The 23,204-nt window shown below is 39.5% G+C and overlaps 1 protein-coding gene across 5 annotated transcripts in view; it reads left to right on the forward strand.

Annotated features, from left to right (window-relative positions):
- Positions 1-10,109: 10,109 nt before the first annotated feature.
- MAP3K19 (mitogen-activated protein kinase kinase kinase 19) overlaps positions 10,110-23,204 on the forward strand; it is a 41,661-nt gene continuing 28,566 nt past the window's right edge. For 3 of the 5 annotated variants that reach the window (XM_012650509.1, XM_012650510.1, XM_012650511.1), the window contains exons 1-3: positions 10,129-10,150; positions 12,810-12,925; positions 19,999-20,095. In XM_012650509.1, the coding sequence (XP_012505963.1) occupies positions 10,129-10,150; positions 12,810-12,925; positions 19,999-20,095 (235 nt within the window). Of the gene's footprint in view, positions 10,151-12,809; positions 12,926-19,998; positions 20,096-23,204 lie in introns of all 5 variants that reach the window. The other 2 variants (XM_012650507.1, XM_012650508.1) reach the window with 1 other exon arrangement.

Consider the following 23,204-nt stretch of genomic DNA (forward strand, 5'->3'; position numbering starts at 1 on the left):
GGCCTGGGTGTAGGACCTGTCCACTGACAGAACAGCTCTTGCTCCTGCACTCTGATTCTCCAGATATCACGGGTGGCTTCTTTCAAGGGTGTGTTCTGGCTCACACTGACACCCTGTTTCTCAAGATTTGTTACCTGTTGTTTGCATCAACCCTTAATTATACATTTTCTTTCTTGTGTTTTTTCTTAACTATTTGTGTTATGTTCCATTGGAACAGGTCCGGGAGAGCCCCTAAAGGGCATATAGTATTAATACATTCCTAATGAGTGGGTGAATTCATGGAATAGTACTCTTTGTAGGGTGAAGTACATATTCTCTTTTGAGAATGAGGGCTCTATATAATCTTGCCCAGAAGGCATTTGTGTGTTTAGAACATTAAAGACCAATTCTAGACTTTTTCCTGTTTTTCTTACCTTTCCTCCGCAATGATGTATTATGAAATGAGCCTCTTGTTCTTTTGCTTTTACATTGCAAGTAAATTGCCCGTTCAGTGAACCACATGTGGCTACATACAGTGACTATGGTGTCAAAAGCAGAGGTTGGAACACAGAGTCTGACAAAGGATTTTGTGCTATTTCTAATGTCAAGAGGCTCCATGTAGAGAGAGGGTAGTTTGGTGATCCCCAAAATTGCAATTTAAGAGCTATTCGAATGATTTGGGAAACCAAGATGGGATATTAAAATTAGGCTTTACTGGAAAATCTAGAACAGGGGCCACCATGCTCCTCCATAACTTTGTGCTAGAATTATAGAGGATACGAAGGGTGAGGCATGGACTTCCGTTGCTGTTGAGACTTGACAGTGTTGCTGGGGAGATAGGCATTCCATAAAGGAAGATAATTATAAGGCAGTTAATAAACAACACTAAAGAAAATAAAATCCAACAAGAATTTTCTCCTATAGAATGTGCCAACACTCTGTAGATATTATTTCAGATCCTCACCAACCTTTTGTAGAGGGGACTGTCACTTTCATTTTAGAGATAAGGAAGCACAGAGAAGATGAGCAACGTGTTCACGGTCACACTGTTGGACATCTGTGGAGAAGGGATTTAAATCCAGGTTCCGATGGGCTCGAAAGCCTGTGCTCTTTCCATTCTGCTATTGATCCATCCTTTTTCCCGTACCATGACAGAGCTTCTAAGGTAATGGTAAAATTATCATTGTTCCTAATTCAAAACGTGCGCAAAAACCCAAGCCTGGTGCTATTGTGGCATTTTCTCCTTTTTCCAAAATTGTCTTTAAAACTGTTATAATATTTTTTTGTGCATAAAAGAAGGAAACAGGTGGCGGTAAAGGCAGGATGTGTTACATTGAACCACCCACTGCTTTGCTGGATCTCACATAATTAAATCATTTCTTTTTTTCTTCAAGGCAATTATATGGAACTAACAAGATGAATAAAAATAAACTGATTCATGATTTCCTGGAAGTAGTTTCAAGAGGTGATGTGGAACTCATCTGTGACCGCATTACTAAAGTCCATTCCATCCTCGGAAACCTTGACTTTCAGCACCCAAAGACGGGAAATACACCTCTTATTACTGCAGCAGAAGAAAATCTAACAGAGGTAACATGTTGTGTGCTGGGCCCAAGGATAAAAAGTCTTCTAAGCTAAGGATGCTGAGAATGAGATATCTGTGAATAGCATTATCATCCATCCCCACAAGAGAATGTCTGAAGGCACAAAGTGGGGTACGGTGTAAGGATACCCTAAATAATCTAGATAGGCATCATTTTTATTCTTTCCCTCAGTCAACAAACATTCCTGCTATACCCAAAGCAATAACTAGACTTCCCAGTGGATACAGAAGTGAGTCAAACACAGATGCCACGCTTGAAGGCTGAGGTGGAAGGATCACTTGAGCTCAGGAGTTCAAGACCAGCCTGAGCAAGAGAGAGACCCCATCTCTACAAAAAATAAGAAAATTAGCCGGGCATCGTAGTGCACGCCTATAGTCCCAGCTACTTGGGAGGCTGGGGCAGGAGGATTGCTTGAGCCCAGGAGCGTGAGGCTGCAGTGATCTGTGATCATGCCATTGCACTCCAGCCTTGGTGACAGAGACCCTGTCTCAAAAACAAAACAAAAAACCCAAACCACACTCCATATATGTTTCTGTGTAACTTGCTGCTTCTTCTACTCATTATCATATTTTTGAGATTCATCCACTTCGAAACACATAGCTATGGTTTTTCATTTTTAGTGCTATCTAGTATTTCACTGGATAAAAACGTATGCCGCAACTTATTTGTCTCTCCTACCTTCATGGACATCTGGGTGCTTTCCAGATTTTCATTATTACAAACAGTGATGCTCCATTCCATCACCATTTAAATGTGCTTATATCTCTACCTTCCGCTAACATATAAATAAACAAACACCTCCACTGATCCCATGACCTCCTCCAACCACGCCTTTTCCTCTCTCAGGCCCCTTCACTTGCAAACCTCTGTCAAGAACTATGAAAAAGCTGAGATTTTATCCTACTTGCAGCTAACAAATTAGCCTGCCAGAATTACTTGGATTCTTAGCAGAAGAAATATAACTCCTAGATCAGAGACAAAGGACAATTTAATACTCATAACAATAGCATTAGTCAGAATATTATCAGTTTTGTGTAAGTTCCCTGAGCCCCAATTCCCACTGGGTGGTAGGAGGAGGACCAGATGACCACTGTACATGCAGTGGGTTGAATTACAGCAGAGGAGCCCTAAACTTAAGAATCCTAATGATTTACAATGGGCAGTAGGCAAAACTACTCTTTGCTCCAGAAGGAGACACTATCTCTGTCCTCCAAGGTTGTTCACTATACAAACAAGCTTGAAAAGTTAGTCTGGAATAAAGGCAGTCTGTGCCTTTGCTCATAAGACTTGCAGAAATGTGAGAGACCCATGGAGACTTGTCTCCCAATGACATCTACCCCTCATTCCTACACTTTCTTGGCTTCTAATGAATTTGCCCATAACATCACCACTCTGTTGGCCACTCTGATTAATCTGATCAACAGAGGCTGGGACCAAGTCTTTCAATTTGTCTCATACAACATCCAGTGAAAGCTGTTATCAACAGGACTCCAAGTAGCAGGACGAGGCCAACGTATGGCACTTTTATAATTGGGTAGTTCCTGTCGCAGGGAAAATTACCCTTAAATGACAAGTTAGCTATTTCTCTGGGAAGCTCCCTCAAGTAATCAACAGTAGCTTCATTTTGGAAAGAGCTCCACAGTCATATGAAGGCCACATCATCTACTGATGTATTTCCTTCAACATTTGTAGATCTCCTGCGACCATCCCCAAGGCATAAGTCGCTGTGTTTTCAGGATGCAGGCAAGTTAATACCTGGTTTCCACACAAGAAGTACAGTCCTGGGTGAGCCTCTGGGGAAAAGAGAGTGGTTTTTACAATTGTTAGGCCTCCCAAGTGAGACCTATATCAGTCAGAAGCACAGGTTGACAGTGCCTCCAGTGTGGCACTTGGCCAGGAAAAAAGCTGGCATGTTTGAGCTATAGAAAGGGGACTAGATTTTGCAAAGGGAGGGTGAAGAGTGACACAAGATAAGGCTGGAAATGCAAGCCAGATCGCGAAGGGCCATAAATGCATGCAAAGCCATTTTCAAAAACAGCTTTATTGAGATATAATTCACTTTCCATACAATTCATCCACTCAAAGTGGACAATTTGGTGGTTTTTAGTATATTCACATGGATGTGCAATTATCACCACTGTCGATTTTAGAACATTTTTATCACCTCAAAAAGAACTCCATCCCCCTAAAAAAGAAGAAAATAAACCCAATACCCTTTAGCTATCACTCCCTATCCTTTCTCACCAACACCCACTCCAGCCCTAAGCAGCCATTACTCCACTTTTCGTCTCTATAGCTTTTCTTATTCTGGAATTCTATATGAATGGAATTACAGTGTGTGATCTTTCATGATTGGCTGATTTCGCTTAGCATAATGTTTTCAAGGTTCATTCATGTTGTAGCATGTTTCAGTACATTCATTTTTATAGCCAAACGATGATGAAAAATAATATTCCATTATATGGATATACAACATTTTATTTATCCAATTGTCCATGGATGGAAATTTGGGGTCATTTTACCTTTTGATTGCTGTGAATAATGGTTGCATAAACATTTGTGTGCAAGTTTTGGTGTGGGTGTATGTTTTCATTTCTCCTGAGCACAGACCTAGGAGTGGAATTGCTGGGTCATGTGGTAACTACGTTTCATCATTTGAGAAACTGCTGGACCACTCCTCAAAGTGGCTGCGCCATTTATATTTCCACCAGCAGAAATGATGTATGAGGTTTCCAAGTTCTTCACATCTTTCCAATACTTGCTGTTATCTGAATTTTTTTGATTTGAGCCATTCTGGTGGGTTTCATGCAAAGGCATTTGGAGATGGAGAGACCTGTGAGAAGGCTGTTCCATTGGTTCAGGCAAGGGACCACAGTGGCCTGGTCTACAGTGGCAGTAAAGAAGACAGAAGAAAGTAGACCGAAGATCGTAACCTGGAATTACCCTGGATTTCTGGCTCGCCATTAGCTCCCACATCTAATCAATGACCACGTCCTATTAATTCTACCTCCTGGATGTTCCTCATCCACTCCATTTCCCTCATTCAGTCACCATCATCTCTCCACGAGGCTACCGCAGTAGTCTTCTCACTGGTTTCCCCACTTCCATTCTTCCTCGCGTTAATCTATTTAAGCAGTCAGAGTGATTTTCTAAAACACTGATCTGATCATGTTGTTTCCTTCATTAAAATCTTTCACCGACTGCCCACTTCCCTGAAGACACATCCCTAACTCCTCGCAGGGGTTTGTAAGGTCTCTCAGGACTTATGTACTGCTGACTTCTCCACTCAGGTCTCCTTCTCCTCTTCTTCCTGTCCTGAGCTCCAGCTATACCTAACTCCTCACAGAGCTTTGAATTTACTTACCCTCTTGTCCACAGTATTTTAGTCACACCCTGTCCTTTGCTTGGAGCAGTCTTTCCCTAGCCTTTGGCTGGTTAACTGGGCCTGATCCCTCAGGTCCCAGTTTAGGTATCACTTTCTCCAAGAAGTCTTCCTGGCTCTCCGAGGCAGCTTAATAGATTTTTTTTTCTAATTGACCCCCCTCCAGCCTCCTGTATTCACCTATTTTATTACATTTATCACCCTACGTTGCCAGTGCCTTTTTTTCTTTTTAATTCGTTTCTCTGTTCTTCACTAGACTGTAAATGCCTTAAAGACTGGCTACCAATCTTGTTCATTGTTGGAATCTCAGCAAGGACACTTCTTGACACATACTGGGCACCCAATTCCTATTTGTTAGATAATTTATCCCTTCATCATTTAGAGTAGAGTTTACTTTCTCTCTAAAAACACTTGCAGGAATACTTGCAACATTCAAGAATATATAAGCCTGAATCCTTATTTTTATTTTTGTTTTTCTGGAGACAGTGTCTCACTCTGTTGCCCCAGCTGGAGTGTGGTGGCTATTCACAGGCACGATTATAGTGCACGACAGCCTCAAACTCCTGAGCTCAAGCAATCCTCCTGTCTCAGCCTCCTGAGTATCTGGGACTACAGGCACACTTACTGCGCTTGACTCCCTGTGGTTTTATATTCTAAATTATAGATGGTTACAAATCTTCAATATGTTGTGTAGGTTTTACATAAAACACTCACAGATCTCTAGTCCTAAAAAAAACAAAAATACTATCCCTAAATCATATGCATCATGGAGATTTTTGTTTGCCAAACTAAAAAGGCAAGTAGCAGTGACCTGCGTCCTAATCAACCCTCCATTTTTATTCCCCTCTGATTCTCCTTTCCCATGTCATGCTTCAGAGCCTGTCTAAGTCAGTTTTCTACCCAGCTCCAAAGACACTGTTGGTACTCAAAAATACTAAATAAGAATTGTATTCTGTTGCAGGTTGTTGGATTTCTTCTGGAAAAGGGAGTGGACATCACCCTCTGCAATTACAGCCATCAAACCGCAGTCCATGTAGCTAACTGTGACATCCAAAGACAACTCTTGGCAATTAACGGAATCCAGGCTCCCCAAATGCAACTTCTACAAAGTTCATGGCAAGGTGACCTCGAACAACTTCAACACTTACTGGTTAGTTAAACCAATGTTTACTTCTGCCTTTGGGAGGGTGGTGAGAAGGGCACAGACTACATATGACTCCTTTTAATGAAAAACAAGTTCTTACCAAACGCAATCCAAGAAAGTTTCAGTCAGGAAATATGAGCAAGAAATGGGATCAAACAGGATGCTGGGGTAGAAAACAAGATAATAAGAGAACACAGCAGCCGCCTATTCCCACCTATTGAAGCTGAGTGCTTGAAGTCACACAGCACCCCTGGGAAATGATTGCTCCCAGGAAGCCCCCAGAGGACTACCGTCAAGTTGCTCAGAGGAGTTCCCCTGACATCACTGCCATTTGTACAATTGCTGTTTAGATCCCTTTGGACCAGTTGCAGTTATTATCTTTATCCTGAAAAGGGAATCAGGGAGCCTATGCCTCGCATAATATTGAGTTGTGACTAAAGGAGTTAAGAGGATACATTTTTAAAATGCTGTCTTCTTGGGATATTCATCCTCTTGTTTAGATTTTCTACCTACAGCTGTTTTTTTCCCAAAGCAACTTGCATAATCACATACATAACCAAGGATGTTAATTACTGGTGACCGGCCATTGCCTACTCTTGGCATTTACCTTCAGAGATACTGTCAGACCACATGACCTTCTAACTGAAAGAAAATCAATTGCTGCTAGGAAACGGTTTCTTTTAATCCCTCATGGTAAAGACACAAACAGATGAAGAAAAAGTGAAAGATATTCTAGTCACGGGCAGTTCAAGGATAGATATAACAAAACCAAAGGACACTTTAAATTCTTTTGTTGTACTGAATGATAGTTTAAAGTTGCCACGCATCATGAACTGAGGCTTAGAATATTTTTGAAAGACAATACATTTTATTTTAATAGTACTTTCAATAGTTGTAATTATAACCCAATGCCTGTCTTCATAACCACATATTTCATCCCCAAAGATTAGCAACCACGTTTTAAGAAACTGGTGCCTATAGCTGGGTCCAGAGCTTGATCAATAGATGCTGCATTAATGTGCTATTGCAAGACTATTCTCAGCTCAGAACTTTGATGTTGGTTCTAACTAATAATAAACACTGATATCAGAGGTGGTTTCTTCTTAGAGACTGAAAAAAAAATTAACTAATTAATTCCCACAGCACGCTGCTGAAGTAATATCATTATCTCGGTTTTGTCCCTGGAGAAACTGGGGTAGAGATGCTGACTATATTGATGTGGCATAAAGTGACATAGAGATGGAAATGAATGAGTTACTTTGGTCTATAAAATGCACACTTTGGATGTTTTGGCCTTCCAGTAGCTTTTCAGTTCTGAATTGCCCAAATTAAATTGTACTTTCATTAAAGCATCAAATGACATCTGTATACCTACCTCCATTTCATAAGGCAGTTAAAGAAGCTGCCTTATTAAACATTCAGCAAATGTTTACTGTGCACCTACCATGTGTCAGACACTCTGCTAAGTGCTTTCCACATTCTCTCTCTAATCATCAAAGCAACCCCACAAGGAAGGCCGTATTATTCCAACTTGACGGCTGAGGCTCTGAAGATCCGCAAGCAGGGTTGCTAAATTTTGCAAATAAAAATACAGGACACCCAGTTAAATTTGAATTTCAGATAAGCAACAAATAATTTTTTTAGTGTGTATCCCAAATGAAAATCATTCATCATTTAACTGGATGTCCCTCATATTATCAGTGTGATTTTATCACCTTTTAACAGGGTGTCCCTGATGCCACCTACCAGGAAGGTTAGGTAAGGCAGATCTGTCTGTCTCTCGGGTTTTTGTTTTTTCACCTCATCAGCCCCCTCTCAGGATAGACGTTGAGAAAGAATATATTGAAGTTAAAATGAGAAATTGGCCACGCCATGAAAATGCAAAGATTAGTATAAATAGCTGTACAATAAAAACATGACAGAAATTAAGCTTCATGTTTTTAAAGGCATCTGAAGAGTTTCTGGATATAAATTTCCCAAACCAACACGGCTTGACCCCTCTGATGCTGGCTGTGAGAGATGTGGACCTATTTGAGAGTCTTGACATGTTAACAGTTTACAGACCTGTGGAAGTTCTGTCTGAGCTCCTGAGGCATCGCGCGTGAGTACGAGTGGGCCGTCAGCACCCGCTGAAGGGTGTCTATTCCACTGTTCTTTACAGAAAGCACGTGTAATCCTTGACACACAGAGTGTTTTCTACGATATAGACATTAAATGAACCTGCATCACCATAAAAGTGACTTTACAATTGCAAAGTGATGTATAGATATTAAAATTTGTTATCTATTATTCTTATGGTATCCAGCTCTTTGTTTTATTTGTTTAAATAATTACCGTTTTGGTAGTTACTGGGAATGTCAAATAATTCTTGAGTATGTAGCACCCTACCCCCAAGATGTTACCAATTATTTTGGAAAACATCGTCAATGCTTCAAAAGCAATTTATAATAGTGATTTCAAGGTATGTTAAAATTACTATATGCCAAATGCTCTTTTAGAAGGGGCGAGGTAAGCAATTAACTTCAAAAAAAATAAGAGTGTTAATAAGCAGTTTCTCGCACTATTATTGCAGTTTCCTAAAGCTGTTACCTAGTTATCAAATAAGAACAGATGGCCCAAGTCCTTTCTCAGTAATTCATATGAATTTTGTTTGGGCAAAAAAAAACCAAAAAGGAGGAAGCCTCAAGAACAAAAGTATAGTCAGGAACATGAGCTATTGTAAAAGGATCAGTTAGTATAATGGAATGAAAATGGAAATTTTGAAGCTACCTCAGACTTTAGTTTAAGAAACAGTTGGGGTGACTGATAAAAATGGAGATTGTTGGACACCATTCCAGAGATGGTGTTCAATAGGTCTGGGTTAGGGTCAGAATATAGGAGATCAAAGGATACCACTTGGAGAAACCCTAGTCTAGGCAGATGAGCAAATGGAAGTCCTGACAGGTTAAGTGACTTGCTTAAGGTCACATATCAAGGTCGTGGCAGCCCCCAGTTCTTGGTCCTATGCTATTTCTTTTGAATTACGACCTTTGATGGAGAATATTGTTGCAGTTCATAACACATTACCTTGCCCCATAGCAAAAAAGAGATTCAAATTCAAAGGTTTTAGGTTAGAGACCATGATCAACTTGCTCCTTGTCGGAGAATATGACAAGTGAAGTGAGTTTTATCATCGTTTCCCCCACTATTATCTGTTTATAGGACGCTCATCATTTGCCTTTGGACCTCTCTGAGCTGATATCTAATGCTAGGGTTCAGTACAGCATAGACAGGATGAGAAGATATTCGGGCTATTGTAAAGAGTCCTTAGATCAGCCAGTTGAGTTTAACAACCTTGGGACACAGCAAAGAGGAAGGAAAAGAACACGTGGAGAGGGACACCTTGGTTTTATGACAAGATCACACCTCTTAACCAAGAGTCTGTGAAATAAACATGTCAACTTATTTTTAAAGAGAGATTCTATGCCATTCCACCACTTTGAATGATAAAAGAGCTAGCTGGTAGCATTATTAGTACAAAGAAATACCAAGAAAGGCAGTAGTAAGCTAAATCATTGGAAATTTACAAAAACACAATCAAGTGAGCTATTTGGAATAATAAGACAGCAGTTTATCAAGATGTTTTTTATCTGCACTCAATTTTGTGCACCTTTGGATTTTGTTCAAAGTTGGAAATTGTCTGCAAATCTTAGAATGTTTTTAGAATGGGGGTGGGAATAAGATATAGAGAAAATTCCTTTTATTTAAAATATTGAAAAACTGTTACCTTCTATCTCATACATTTTTAAATCATTATTATTATCATCCCCAAACTATATAAGATTACTTTTTATTTATTTGATGTCAATGTTTTTCTCCTCATACTGGTTTTCTTTTTCAATAGATTTAACTAAATAACATTTGATGTTGATTCTATTCTTCCTAGAGATCCTAAACTCTGTGATTTTAGTGGAAAATCAGCAATACATTATGTGTCACAGATAGAGAGTTTCAGGAAACAGCAGTTATTGGACATCCTAATGAGTTCTATGCCAAAACCAGGTAACTATTTCTAATCCACATGCATAATTTCCCAACTAAGAAAAGCCCTATTAGAAATCTTTCTTTTTCTACATCTGTCTGATGGATTCATTTAAAGAAATCAAGCCAATAACTATTTATTGAGTGGTGACTCTGTCCAAGGCCCATGACTAGGTGCTCTAAGCGGGCAGAGAAGTCTAATGCACAGTCCAAACTTTTGAAAGTGTGCGAATGGCCAGGGGCGCATCACGAAAGTCAGAGGAGAAAGAGCTTGCTGTAAACTTGAAAGGGGAAGAGGGACTTATAATGATTCTTGGAGGCTGGGTAACATATGGAAAAGTTTCATATAGGTGGGAAAAAAGAATCTGAGCAAAGACATAGAAACAGCCACAGAGAAAGGGATAATGAAAAGTGTGCCACTGAGCAGCGTGTGACTTTGTGAAAGCGGCCTGACTTTATTGTTCGATTCATTTTTTGTTTGAAGCTTCTGGGGCAGGAGACAAGGCTATATACCTAAGAAGGTATCAAGGAAGAGGTGAGACTCCATCTGACCCTAGAAAAAAGGATGGGATTTGATTTTGTGGAGCAGAGGCGCCGTGCTGTGAGTGAGCATGGCTTATCCCAGGGGCAAATGGGCGACTGGCACTGAAAGTTCACGTCAGGGAGAAGAGAAACAAAAGATCAGACACATAAAGAAACTGGTTATGAATTGAGGGGAGAGCCTTAGATGTCAGGCTGAAGGACATCATTTTTTTAAAGAAATAAAATACAGTCACTAAAAGATTTTAAGCCAGAGAATGCTAAAAGCTATGTTAGAGGAAAATTAACCTCTTTCTATTGTGTAGGATGAATTTGAGGGAAAAGGCAGGGATTTATAAAGTTTCAGGCCTGGGAAGTGGAGAGACGGAAATACAACCAAAAAAATAGGAGAGGTTTGGTGAGGATATTGAAGAAGAGGGTAATGAATTTAAAAGCATTGAATCTGATGGAAGCTTAGGGCTCAACTAGCAGTTTTCTATAGGACTGGGCTTGTGGGAAAGGACGGGTTGAAATGCTAGTTTGGGAGTTCTCTGCAGAAGGGAGATTGTGAGGACCTGACAGTGGGTGCGATTGTTGAGGACTGATGATGGTGAGAAGATTGCAGAAGGCGGAGCTGGGGAGATGAACTCACAGTTGGGGACTGGTGTATCGGTTGGGACTCAGGGGAGTGAGAGAGAGAAGAGAATCAGGAGAGGGTTGCAAGAAGGAAGGTGTGGGGAAACAATGTAACATTAAAAAAGAGATTATAAGGTAGATGTGGTAGGGAAGTGAGAAGTTCCAATGGCAGGATGTAGGCAGAAGATAGATTGCAAAGAGCAAAGAAGGAAAATATGGTGAAAAATGGAGGGTCTGGGTAATAGATCACTTGTTTAATTTTGTTGCAGCTACAAAATAAATGGAAGAACCATTGGAAGAGGAAGTTTTTGTTGAAAAGAGCCCATGCTTATTTGAAGAAGTCAGGATAGCAGGAGGGGGAGCTGTATAAGAGCAATGTCCCCTGGCAACTAATTGGGAGTGACTCTTGGTGTTCAGAACTCTGTCAATGTAATGTGGCTAGACAGGAAGCGCTAGACAGGAAGTAAGCTCAGAGTGGCTGAGTGCCTCTGTCCTTGGCAGCTGCATAGCAAATGTGATTTCTGGCTAATTGTTACAGGTTTTACCTGGCAACTCTGCCTAAAACAAACCAGTCAATTCTAAACGTGTGAAGTGACAGCCGTTGATCACTACTTATTTAACTTCATGATATCTCCCCTTCCACTAACTAAAGAAAAAAGGTTGGGTGATCTAAGTTTTTTAAAACTATTGGATGGTCTGTAAGGTCCTAGATTGCTCTCATTTTGGGTGATAGCCGTGTTGTGCCGAGATTACCCCTATTCCCCACAAAGTGACTTCAGGGGCTTCAGAGCAGGGTGGAGAAAAGAAGATCCAGTATTGACTGAGCTGGCACTAAGTCTTCACTACCCTGTACCGTGCCTGGAAGTGTTCTAGGGTTTAGCTGGAAGAGACCGAGAAGCTTCTTCCAACCTTCTACAAGTGGAAGTCCATGAGGAGGGCTCATCCTAGGGAAACATGAAGGACAGATGTCCTTCCTCTGTGTGTGGACCTCTGGAGAAGAGGGCTCCTAACCCTGAGCCAGCTGTTGATGGTTTTAGTGGTTAAAGAGTCCTTCCTCATGTCCCAGCCCCGACAGAGGGTGTTGTAGTGAAGACGTAGACATCAAGGATGAGGTGATTGGAGTTTTGTTAAACCAAAAATCTGATTCTTGGTAACTTTTAATTTCTCGTAGAGTTCAAGATTTGGTAGTTTCCCAGATGTTGATTGATTCCACCCTAACTTTCTTAAAAATATTTTACCTGCTGAAAATCTCAAAGTACCTGTGTTTTTTTTCTCTTTAACTAATAGCAGTTACCACTAAAGCCTTTGTTTTTAAAAAATTTAAACCATCCATTCTGTGGACGTTTGTTGTCCTCACATCTCTTCCTGTGAAAACGATTGCCTGAAGCTTCGTCAGGATCCAGACCACTATTTCAGGGAAATCTTTGACAAAATGGAGAGGATTTTAGAATCTAGAGCTAGATCTTTCTGTGAAATTGCTGGAGATGAATCTTATGAAAACATATTATTATGTTTCTTTTGACAGAAAGACACGGTGAATCATTGCTCGACATTTGTCATGATACAAACTCTTCTCCAACTGATATGATGACAGTTACCAAAAATCAAAACATACTCTTGCAAAGCATCAGCAGCAGTGAGGTAAGATGCTTCCTTTAAAGCAAAAAACTAACAAAAAGTATATAACCTACTCCATATACTACTTGATTTGTGTTGTTCAAATATTTTGTAACAGTAATGTATTATAATATTTTAAAATATAATCATAGAAAATCTAAAGCACAATTAGTAAGACATTCTTCTGAGAATTTAATCTCAGAGCAGTAATTAGCTAGTCAACTCTGAGTCTCACACATGGGGGGTGTGTGTGTCTTAGTCACTTCCAGCTGCTACAACAAAGTACCACAGACTGGGTGGCTTATAAACAACAGAAATTTATTTATCACAGTTCTGGAGCCTGGAAGTCTGAGATCAGGGTGCAAGTGTGTTTGGATTCTGGTGAGGACCTTCTTCCAGGCTGCAGACTGCCAACCTCTTGTATCCTCACACAGTGGAGAGAGAACTAGCTGGCTCTCTGGGGTCCCCATTATAAGAGCACTAATCCCACCATGAGGGCTCCACCCTCACAACCTAATCACTTTCCAAAGGCCCCATCTCCTAATTCCATCACCTTAGTGGTTAGGATTCCAACCTATGAATTTTGTTGGAACACAAATACTCAGTCCATAACAGTGTGTGTGTGTGTGTGTGTGTGTGTGTGTGTGTGTTCCCAATACCACAGGACATTGTTATAGCTGAATCCACACTAGATAATCAAATGTACAGCTTGTCTTCTTATACATTAATATCGAAAAGGAGAAGATCATTAATCTACATCAAATCTATCACAGGATAACACAAAGGAGGTGCCTCCTTGTGGCCCTGGCCATCATCCTGCCCCTCCACATAAAGTCCCCTATAGCACAGTAACACTACTAGTAACAGACACTGTGACACAGAAAACTGTGGAATGACATCCAAGATGCACAAAAAACTGGCAACAGTGGCTATCTACAGAGAGAGCTGGAGATGTGCTTTGCACTGTGTACTCATTTGTACCTTTTGAATGTTTATAAAAATTAACAGAGCTGGAATAAAGATCTTACTACCTTATATTTTATTGGTAGCAAAAAATATGACCACTAAATTGTTTATTTTTAAAGGTTAATAAGGTATGGACTATAATATTTATAAACAAAGTGAACGGTTTTAGAGATGGTGGAGTAAAGACATTTCAGTCTCTTCTTCCAAAAATCATCCCAAAACAACAAAGAAAACAAAAAATAAAAATTTAATTTTTTAGCTTTTTATTTTGAAATAATTATAGACTCACAAGAATTTGCAAAAGTAGTACAGAGAAGCCCTGTGTACCCTTCGCCACCTTCCCCCAGTGGGGACTGTTATAACTATAGTAAATTATTAAAATGGGGATATTGACATTGACACATGCGATTCACTAGACTATAGACCTTTCTTGGATTTCTCTGGTTTGTGCATGCAAGGAAAGCCTTTTTGTTTCTTTCTCTGTGTGTCTGTGTGCACAGCGCTATGACGTTTTGTCCCCTGATCACCATGATCATGATACATACCTGCTCTGTCACCACAGAGGAATTCCCTCCTACCACCCCTGTAGAGTTAAACCCTCTCCCTTCCCTATCCCATGCCAACCACTGATCTGTTCTCCATCTATAATTTTGTCATTTTAATAATGTCATATAAAGGGAATCATTATACATGTAAACTTTTGAGCTTGGCTTTGGATTTTTCTACTCAGCATAATGTTCTTGATATAGACCCAAGTTGTGTTTGTATCACTAGTTTCTTTTATTGATGAATAGTATTCTACAGTGTGGATGTTCTACAGTTTGTTTAGCTATTCACCTTTTAAAGGACGTTTGGGTTGTTTCCATTTTGGGGCTATGACAAATGAAGCTACTATGAACATTCATGCACAGATTTTTATGTGAACATAAGTTTTCATTTCTCTAGGATAAATGCCCATGAGTCCAATTGCTGGGTCATATGGTAAATGTATGTTTAACTTCCTAAAATACTGCCAAACTATTTTCCAGAGTTGCACTTTCACTTTATATCCGCACCAACAAGGAATGAGAGATGCAGTTTCTCTGCATCCTTGCAATCATTTGGTACTGTTAGTATTTTTTATTTTAACCATTCTAATAGGTGTGTAGCATTATCTCAATGTCGTTTTAATTTGCATTTACCTTATGGCTGATGCTGAACATTTTTTTTATGTGTTTATTCACCATCAGTATAAGTTGTCTATTCAAGGATTTTGCCCATTTTCTAAGTGGATTGTTTGTTTTCTTATTGGGTTTAGAGAATTATATGGTATATTCTGGATATATGATTCACAAATATTTTCTCCTAGTCAAGAGAAAGATTTGCCTTGTTTTTTCATCCTTGTAGTCTTTTATTGAACAGACGTTTTTAATTTTGATGAAAAATAATTTATCCATTTTTTTTCTTTTATGGATCTTGATTTTTGTGTCTAAGAATTCTAAGAACCCCTAGGTTACCATTTTATCTTATGTTCTCTTCTAAAAGATTTATACTTTCACATTTTACATTTAAACATGTGATCCAGTTTGAATTAATCTTTATAAGGTATAAGGTTTAAGTAGAGGTACATATTTTTGCCAACAATGTCCAGTCGTTTCCACATCATTTGTTGAAAAGACTATCCTTCCTCCATTGATTGACTCTCACACTTTTGTAAAAGAAATCTGTTGAGCTTCCTTCTTCAATTTAACTACTATCCAATTCTAAGATGCATATTTTGCATTTTAACATCTTTCAAATCAGACATCTTACAATTGTCATAGTAAAATTGGCAGTTTGTCATTTTTAGTGGTACATAAAATAATGGTGTGTCTTATAATCGGGAGCATCTTAGATTCAGTGAAATATGGTAGGACACATTGCTAACCCCAAATCACAGGGTATGCCACAGAAGTGGATGGAGGAGTGATAAATGATTTGGCAGCATGGAGAAAAGCGAAGCTTGATTATCCACAGAAGGGATATTGATGAGAATCAAGATGACATGCTGCAAAGAAACAAGGAAGGGCCCAGGAATTAGAGGCATCAGGTACCCTAGAAGTTGGGGGTTAGTGCGAGGTTGAAAAAAGAGAGTTTGGTTGTAAGTTTGTACAAGGAGCAGAGAGATCCCCAACAATCTCCTTCCACTCTATGTAACCAAGCCATATTAGTACATTTTTTGATACAACTTTAAAACTTTTTTTGAACTTTCACCATATATATTTTCTTATTGTGGCTAAAATAAACTTTGAACTCATTTTTAAGGGAGAACTAGACTTTTCCACTATTGAACTTGCCTTTTTCTTTCCTAGTGCTTTCTCTGGGGTTTAAATCCCAAAACCCAAGGTCATCCTTCACTTCTTTTCTTTGAACGAAAGCTTGGTTTTCTTGTTGGTTGTCTGAAATAGGTCTTTCCGGTGCACAGATATAGGTAGCTGCCCGCTTGTAGGACTGCTCCTAGGGGCTCTTTATAGACTCTCCCAGTCTGTTTTCATCTGAGGAGAATCTTCTTTCCACACGTAATCACGTATGATTTCCCTCCTGCTTTTCTCTCCTGTGCGTTAGCACTTCATAGTTTGCAGGGGAGAATGCTTAGGCTCTATTCTCGTCCATCTTGCACCTCCTGCATGTTGCCAGTGGCTAAGGAAATCCATCTGTGTTTGGGATTTACTATTCTAATGTTTTCTCTCTCGCTCACTACTAGGCGTCATTATTTCAATTCTCCTGGTGGCACTGAAGCCCCTTTTAAAGTCTTTCATGTTCAGATTTTTAAAAGAAATTAGAAAACTTTGAGCTGTTTCTGATTTAGAGTCTTCATTTCCATGATTGCCTTCAAAGTGGATCTCACTCCCTACTCCTTTTTGTCTATGGTACTTACGATCTTTCGGTTTATTCCATGGCAGAAATTTTTGTCAGGCACTTGTAGGTATCACACACCTTTTCTTTTTTCCTGTGCAAAACTTATCAATTAAGTTAGGCATCTTTTCTTTTCATTTTGATCATTGTTATTAATTCTTTTCGTTATGGTTCTTGTTGAAATTCTTTGTTTCATGCTTTTCATGGTAGCAACATAGCAGAGTGGTGACACACTCTAGAACTAGACTTCAGAGTCTGGGTGTGAATTCTGGCTCTACCACTGACTGGCTTTGTGACCTTAGGTAAGTGACTTAACTTCTCTGGGCCTCGTATTTAAAATGAAGATAATAGTTCCTAGTTTTAGAGTTGTTGTAGAGATTAAATTATTTAATATATGTAAGATGTTTTGAACAGTGTCTGGCACTATATTTGTAAATGCTAGTCATCGTTATGCATATTGTAGGTAGGTATGCCCACACTGCCGTCTTCCAACTTTTCTTAAGGGATCAACTGACAAATGAACTAAGTCGAGACTGACCACAGCCCATTAGTCAACATGGAAACTTGACATGAGAACCAGTGTATTTAACACTTCCAAATGAGGGGTGCTGTTTTCCAAAGTTTAGCATAAAAATTTCATTGAATCGCTATAATTATATGAAATGGTACACACATGTTTTGGGGTTTCATGGAGTATTCTAGACTAAGGATGTGTACAAGAACAATATATACCAAAAAAGTTCAAATGATCCATAAGCATCTGAAACTGTCTCCAACTTTTCTATTAATCAAAGTATGCACATTCAAATAACAATAAGATGACCAATCCTATATATTACATTAATAAAAATGAAAAGCAATGATCATTCATAAGGGAGAAGATATAGTGAAACACATTATAAATAGGTATAAACTTTATTTTTAAGGCAATGTGTGAAAAAAGACTTAACATTTTTCATATTCTTTACAGCAATAATTCCATATCTAGGAGTCTACTCTAAAGAAATAACGCAAAATTGGTATATTAATTACAAAGATATTCACAGTGCTACGTGTAATAATGAAGAATTAAAAACTGTCAACTAAGCAATATGGGGCTTATATTGTAAGATTCGTGAAGCTTTTTAAAGAAACACTATCAGCCAGACGCAGTGGCTCACACCTATAATCCTAGCACTTTGGGAGGCCAAGGCAGGAGGATCACTTGAGGCCAGGAGTTTGAGGCCAGCCTGGGCAACCTTGTCTCTACAAAAAATTTTTTTTAATTAGCTGGGCTTGGTGGTGTGCACCTGTAGTCCCAGCTACTTGGAAGGCTGAGGCAGGAGGATCGCTTGAGCCCAGGAGTTCAAGGCTGCAGTGAGCTATGATTACGCCACTGCATTCCAGCCTGGGTGATAGAGCAAGACCCTGTCTCTAAAAAAACAAAAAAGAAAGAAAAAAAGAAACACTATTATGACCCTCTGATAGATATGTGTTAAAGGAAAGAAATTTTAAATTCTACTCAAATGATATTTACTTAGTAAATTGCTTATGAATTTATATATAAGTGGAAAAGCCAGAGGCACAAACAATAGGTGGTTTTTAATCTTGCTTTTTAAAAATTACTTTTTTGTATTTCCATATATTCTAAGAAAAGTAAACCACCCTTTGTAATTGAATGGGAAGGAGAAGGAATTTGCCAGATATTGGTAGAATTTTTGAAATGCAGAGCAGGATAAGCAGTGAAACTGATAACAATCTAGGAACAGGGTGAACCCATCTGTCATTGACAACCTTGATGGTCTGAGATTGGGCACCCAATTTTTCCAGGAGGTAGAAAATGCTTTAAAAATATGAACTACTACATAAAAGTGAGGTGTGACAACTAAGTTGTTATGATTGAATACCTAAAATATATTAATAGTCTAAATAGAGGGTTTTACTTTTATTATTTTCTATGATAATTAAAATGTAGAACAAAAACAGAAAAAATTTCCAAGCACTCTTAGAAATTAATAAATGAACTATCAGAGGCTTTTTGTGACTGGCTGCTTGTCTGAACTGTCAGAGGACAGACACCTGCATTTAGGTCAAAGACTTTTTATCCAACTGTCCTCTTAAATAGGTGGTTCACCTAGACCGTGGAAGCCGGAGAGCTCATTGTAACCTCTGGGTTGTGATGGGACATTTTAGCTACTACCTGCATCTATCATGCTTCTAGAAAATCAAAAAGTACAAAATCGGCCGGGCGCGGTGGCTCACGCCTGTAATCCTAGCACTCTGGGAGGCCGAGGCGGGTGGATCGCTTATGGTCAGGAGTTTGTGACCAGCCTGAGCAAGAGCAAGACCCCGTCTCTACTAAAAATAGAAAGAAATGATCTGGACAACTAAAAATATATATATAAAAAAAAAATTAGCCGGGCATGGTGGCACATGCCTGTAGTCCCAGCTACTCGGGAGGCTGAGGCAGGAGGATCGCTTGAGCCCACACTCACTAGGCTAATGCCAGGGCACTTACTCTAGCCTGGGCAACAAAGCGAGACTCCTTCTCAAAAAAAAAAAAAAAAAAAAAAAAGTACAAAATCACCAGCCACACTTCTAACAAAGAAATCTATCAATAATAATGAATTCTACTAAGACAACATTTCTCCTTTAGAGAGCTAGGAGTACTTTTTATAAATCAAGTTGGTTTTCAACCTTGTTTTTTCAGGATAATGATTATTTTCTAGAGCATAAGAAGGGAGTTTAAGAGGTTGTGTGCATGAGGAAATCAGAAACCAACGTAATGAAAACTTTAATCAGCTTCGCTGCCTCTTTTCAGTCTAGAGTTATATCTGTGGCTTCCACAAGGGGCAGGGATTTCACTCTCGCCATTTGTCAGTGATGCCCCAGGGAGGCTTTATGGAACAGATCATGTTCCTTTGGGGTTGTTCACTGTGACTGTGGCAGAAGGATTCTTTCCAGTTACCCACCCAGATGGAATTTGTGGCAGCTTAGCAGCCTGGACGCTGGGATGATAAAGTATAAAATATTGAATTTCTCTGTGTCTATGTGATTTCCGCTTTGATCTTCATTTTTGATTATGCAATTAATCACATCTGCGACTGTCTGAGGCTGGTGCTCCAGGGGCAGGTACTTTTCTATTATTTTAGTCCTAAATATTTTATCCAATTTAAAAGGAATCCATAGTGTGAAACTTTAGCTTAGAAAAATCAACATTCAGTCTGCCAACAAATTAGTACATTGAATGACTGAGTTTTTCTTTTACGACATTGCAGGAGTTTGACCAAGATGATGACCACGGTCATTCCCTACTGGTTAGTGAAGAAGGCGATCCGGGTGGTGACAGACAGCACTGGCAACCCAGGACAGAAGGTATCAGCTTCTGAATTTGATGTGTTCACAAACATAACATTGAGTATAGATAGGGTTTCCCCCCTAACTTCAGAAATACTCAGTGCAGAAGTTTGAAGACACAGAAAAGCACAAAGGAAAATGAAAACCACTCATCATGCTACCCTTGGGTCCACATCTGAATCAGTGGGTCTGGGCAACTTGCCCGTCAAAATGGGCAGCCCTCTTCTGGCTCTTCTCTCATCCCCCCCACTCCATCTCGGCCAGCCACTCGCCATCCCTTTTTTTTTTTTTGTCTGATAACACCTTTTCTCCATGTCTTCGTCAGCTCCAGGCGTCTGTTCCCTTCCAGAGCCACACATTTCTCCAGCCCCTGTGGTCTTTGGCCTGTTCCCCTTGACGGGAGGTGGGGAGTGAACCAGGCACAAAAGCCCCAAGTCTTGGTCTTTTATTCTATGAGGCCATAAGTCTGGAATTTTCCAGAACCACATCCATTTCAAACACATTCTCCTGTCACACCCGGGAGTGCCCTTGCACTGAACAGACCACAGGTATTGTATCTGCAGATTCTCACTTCAGAAAATAGTCACCACAGCTACCACGTTTGTCTACCATCTATTCACCTAGAACCTTCTTAAATTAAGTGTTTATTCGTACTGCTGCAATTTCTCCCTGGCAGTTTTCTGGCTTCCATCTCCAACACTCCAGGGAAGCTGCCCTGCTCGCCTTCTGTTTTTTTCACACCTTCGCGCGTCCCTGAAGGCGGCAGTTCTTCCCTGGCTGCCGTCCGTCCCTCGCCTTGTGTGTGCTGCCCTCTCTTGGGCCGCCTCCCGCCTTCCCCACACTCCCCCCAATCTCCTCTCCCCAGGCTGGGCGCTGAGAATAATTCAGTAAAGGTTAAAATTGTGAACACCAGCAAGCCTGAAAGAGCTAATGAAAATTAACAAATCCCAAAACTCTTCTGAATGATTCTTGCGATCTGTCTGCCTTTGACTTTCATAGACTTCAAAGCCAGGCTCTCAGAAGCCTAATGGTGTCCCAGGCACCTTCTAGGAGGTTAAATATTTCATTTATTCTGCGCAACTTGGAGATGTCTTGCCATTTGGGGTGCTGGTCATTCTTTTAAAATTGATTTGTAATATTTTCGGTTTTTATACAGGAGCCATAACACTTACGCAGCATGTCCTCTAAGGTCTTGCAGTTTCGAGCTTTAATGTTTAATAACTTGAGTTATAAATTTGAAAGAAACAATTGTCTTTCTGATAAAATTTCTTCTCACAGTTGATAGACTTCAGTTACCTTTTTCGGTCACAAAGTCTGAAATAAAAGTATTTTGAATATTATTGTGCATTGTATTCATTTTAAAAATATTTTAAATTTCTTTAAATATCAATTTAATCTCTTTACATCCCATTTACATGGTATTTCTAACATATCTCAAATTATTAATATTTAAAGTGCTCAAATAATTTATGAAGACCTTATGCATATACCATGTGACTATTCTGTTCTAGATACATACATTTAATCATTTAATTTATGTGTTTGTCCATCATATTATTCTATTTTAAAAAGGAACATCGCTAATTAAAATATCTATAAACTCCATAACGTTTGGAACCCATACACCTTAACATTCTTTATGGAGAACTTAAGTATTCCTGCAGTATTCATTTGCTTTATTATTTATTTATTATTTGCTTTTGCAGATGGTAATGCGCAAAATACAACTTATGGACCAAAAAGAAAAAAAATTTCCCAAACCAAAAAAACCCTCATCCTATTCCTTAGTACAAAAATCTTGCGTTTCTCCATCAACATAATACCAACCTTGCAGACTAGAAATTGAGCCTGTAAAATTTACTCTTTTCATGAATGAACAAGAGCCTATTTCCTAAAATTACTGGGCTTAATTTTTTTTTTTAATACAGTGTAAATCCATCAGGATTCTTCGTTGCAGATAACATAACCTACTCTTAGTTCAGTTAAGAAGGAAGGACTTTTAAAAAGATATTAGAAAGTTTATAAACCATTGAAAAACCAGAGGAGAGGAACTGCGTTAGTCCACTCATGCTAACATAGACTGGATGGTTTAAAGAGGAGAGTTATTTTATGACAGTTCCAGAGGATGGGAAGTCCAAGAGCAAGGTTCTGGCAGGAACTGGTTTCTGCTGAGGACTCTTCCCGGCTTGCAGACAACTGCTTTGTCCCCACGTGGCCTTTCCTCTGTGCATGCACAGAGAGCACGAGGGTGAGCAGCTCTCTGTGGTCTCTTCTTATGTGCACACTAATCCAACAGATCAGGGCCCCACCCTTATGGCCTCGTGTAACCTGAATTTCTTCCTTACAGGCCCCATCTCCAAACACAGCCACACTGAGGGTTAGGGCTTCAGCATACAAATTTGTGGGGGACACATGCATTCAGTCCGTTGCAGGAAGACTCTAAGATGGGTTGTGAGGAAGAATTCCCATAACTATATCTCAAAACTGGCCGCTACTGAGTCGGGACTCATGCTGCACCTGCCATAAGCAGGGAGCCCCTCCCACTGTCAACCTGAGACCCCCTCCCCCCTACATCAGCACCAAGGATGCTGCACCTTATTTTTCTTCACGTAACTCACATATATCAGTCTCTCAAGCACGTTCTGAACCCTGGCAGCACAGGAGGCTGGAAAATAGGGTTTTAAAAAAGTGTGTGTTGAGATTCACAATGTAGGAAATTATCAAAATGTGGAGAGGGCAGCAAAATATTTTGAACCTCGATGCCCACAATCCAGACAGATATGCCCATTAATTTCAAGAACACAGGAAAGTAAGACTTTTCTGGAGAAAATAATTTTTCTTCATCACATGAGTTAGGCTGGGCCAGACTTTAAGTTTCTGTTTTAATGGTGGCTTTAACACTAACGACCAAGTAACAATCATTTCCCAACTTTTTATGAATGGCATTTTCCTCTCTTCTGTGAAGAAAATGTTTCTGATTACATTGAAATTTAGTCTTTTAATCTCTCTTTACGGTAGCATTTTCTGGTGGGGTTAATTTAGCCTCATTATCTGAAAAATGCAGTCAGTCAGGAGTAAAAATTGTATTTTCACATGTGACAATGCATCATCTTCCTTGGCTTACTGG

This window comes from Propithecus coquereli, unplaced genomic scaffold, assembly GCF_000956105.1.
Source record: "Propithecus coquereli isolate 6110/MARCELLA unplaced genomic scaffold, Pcoq_1.0 Scaffold33, whole genome shotgun sequence".
NCBI lineage: Eukaryota > Metazoa > Chordata > Mammalia > Primates > Indriidae > Propithecus > Propithecus coquereli.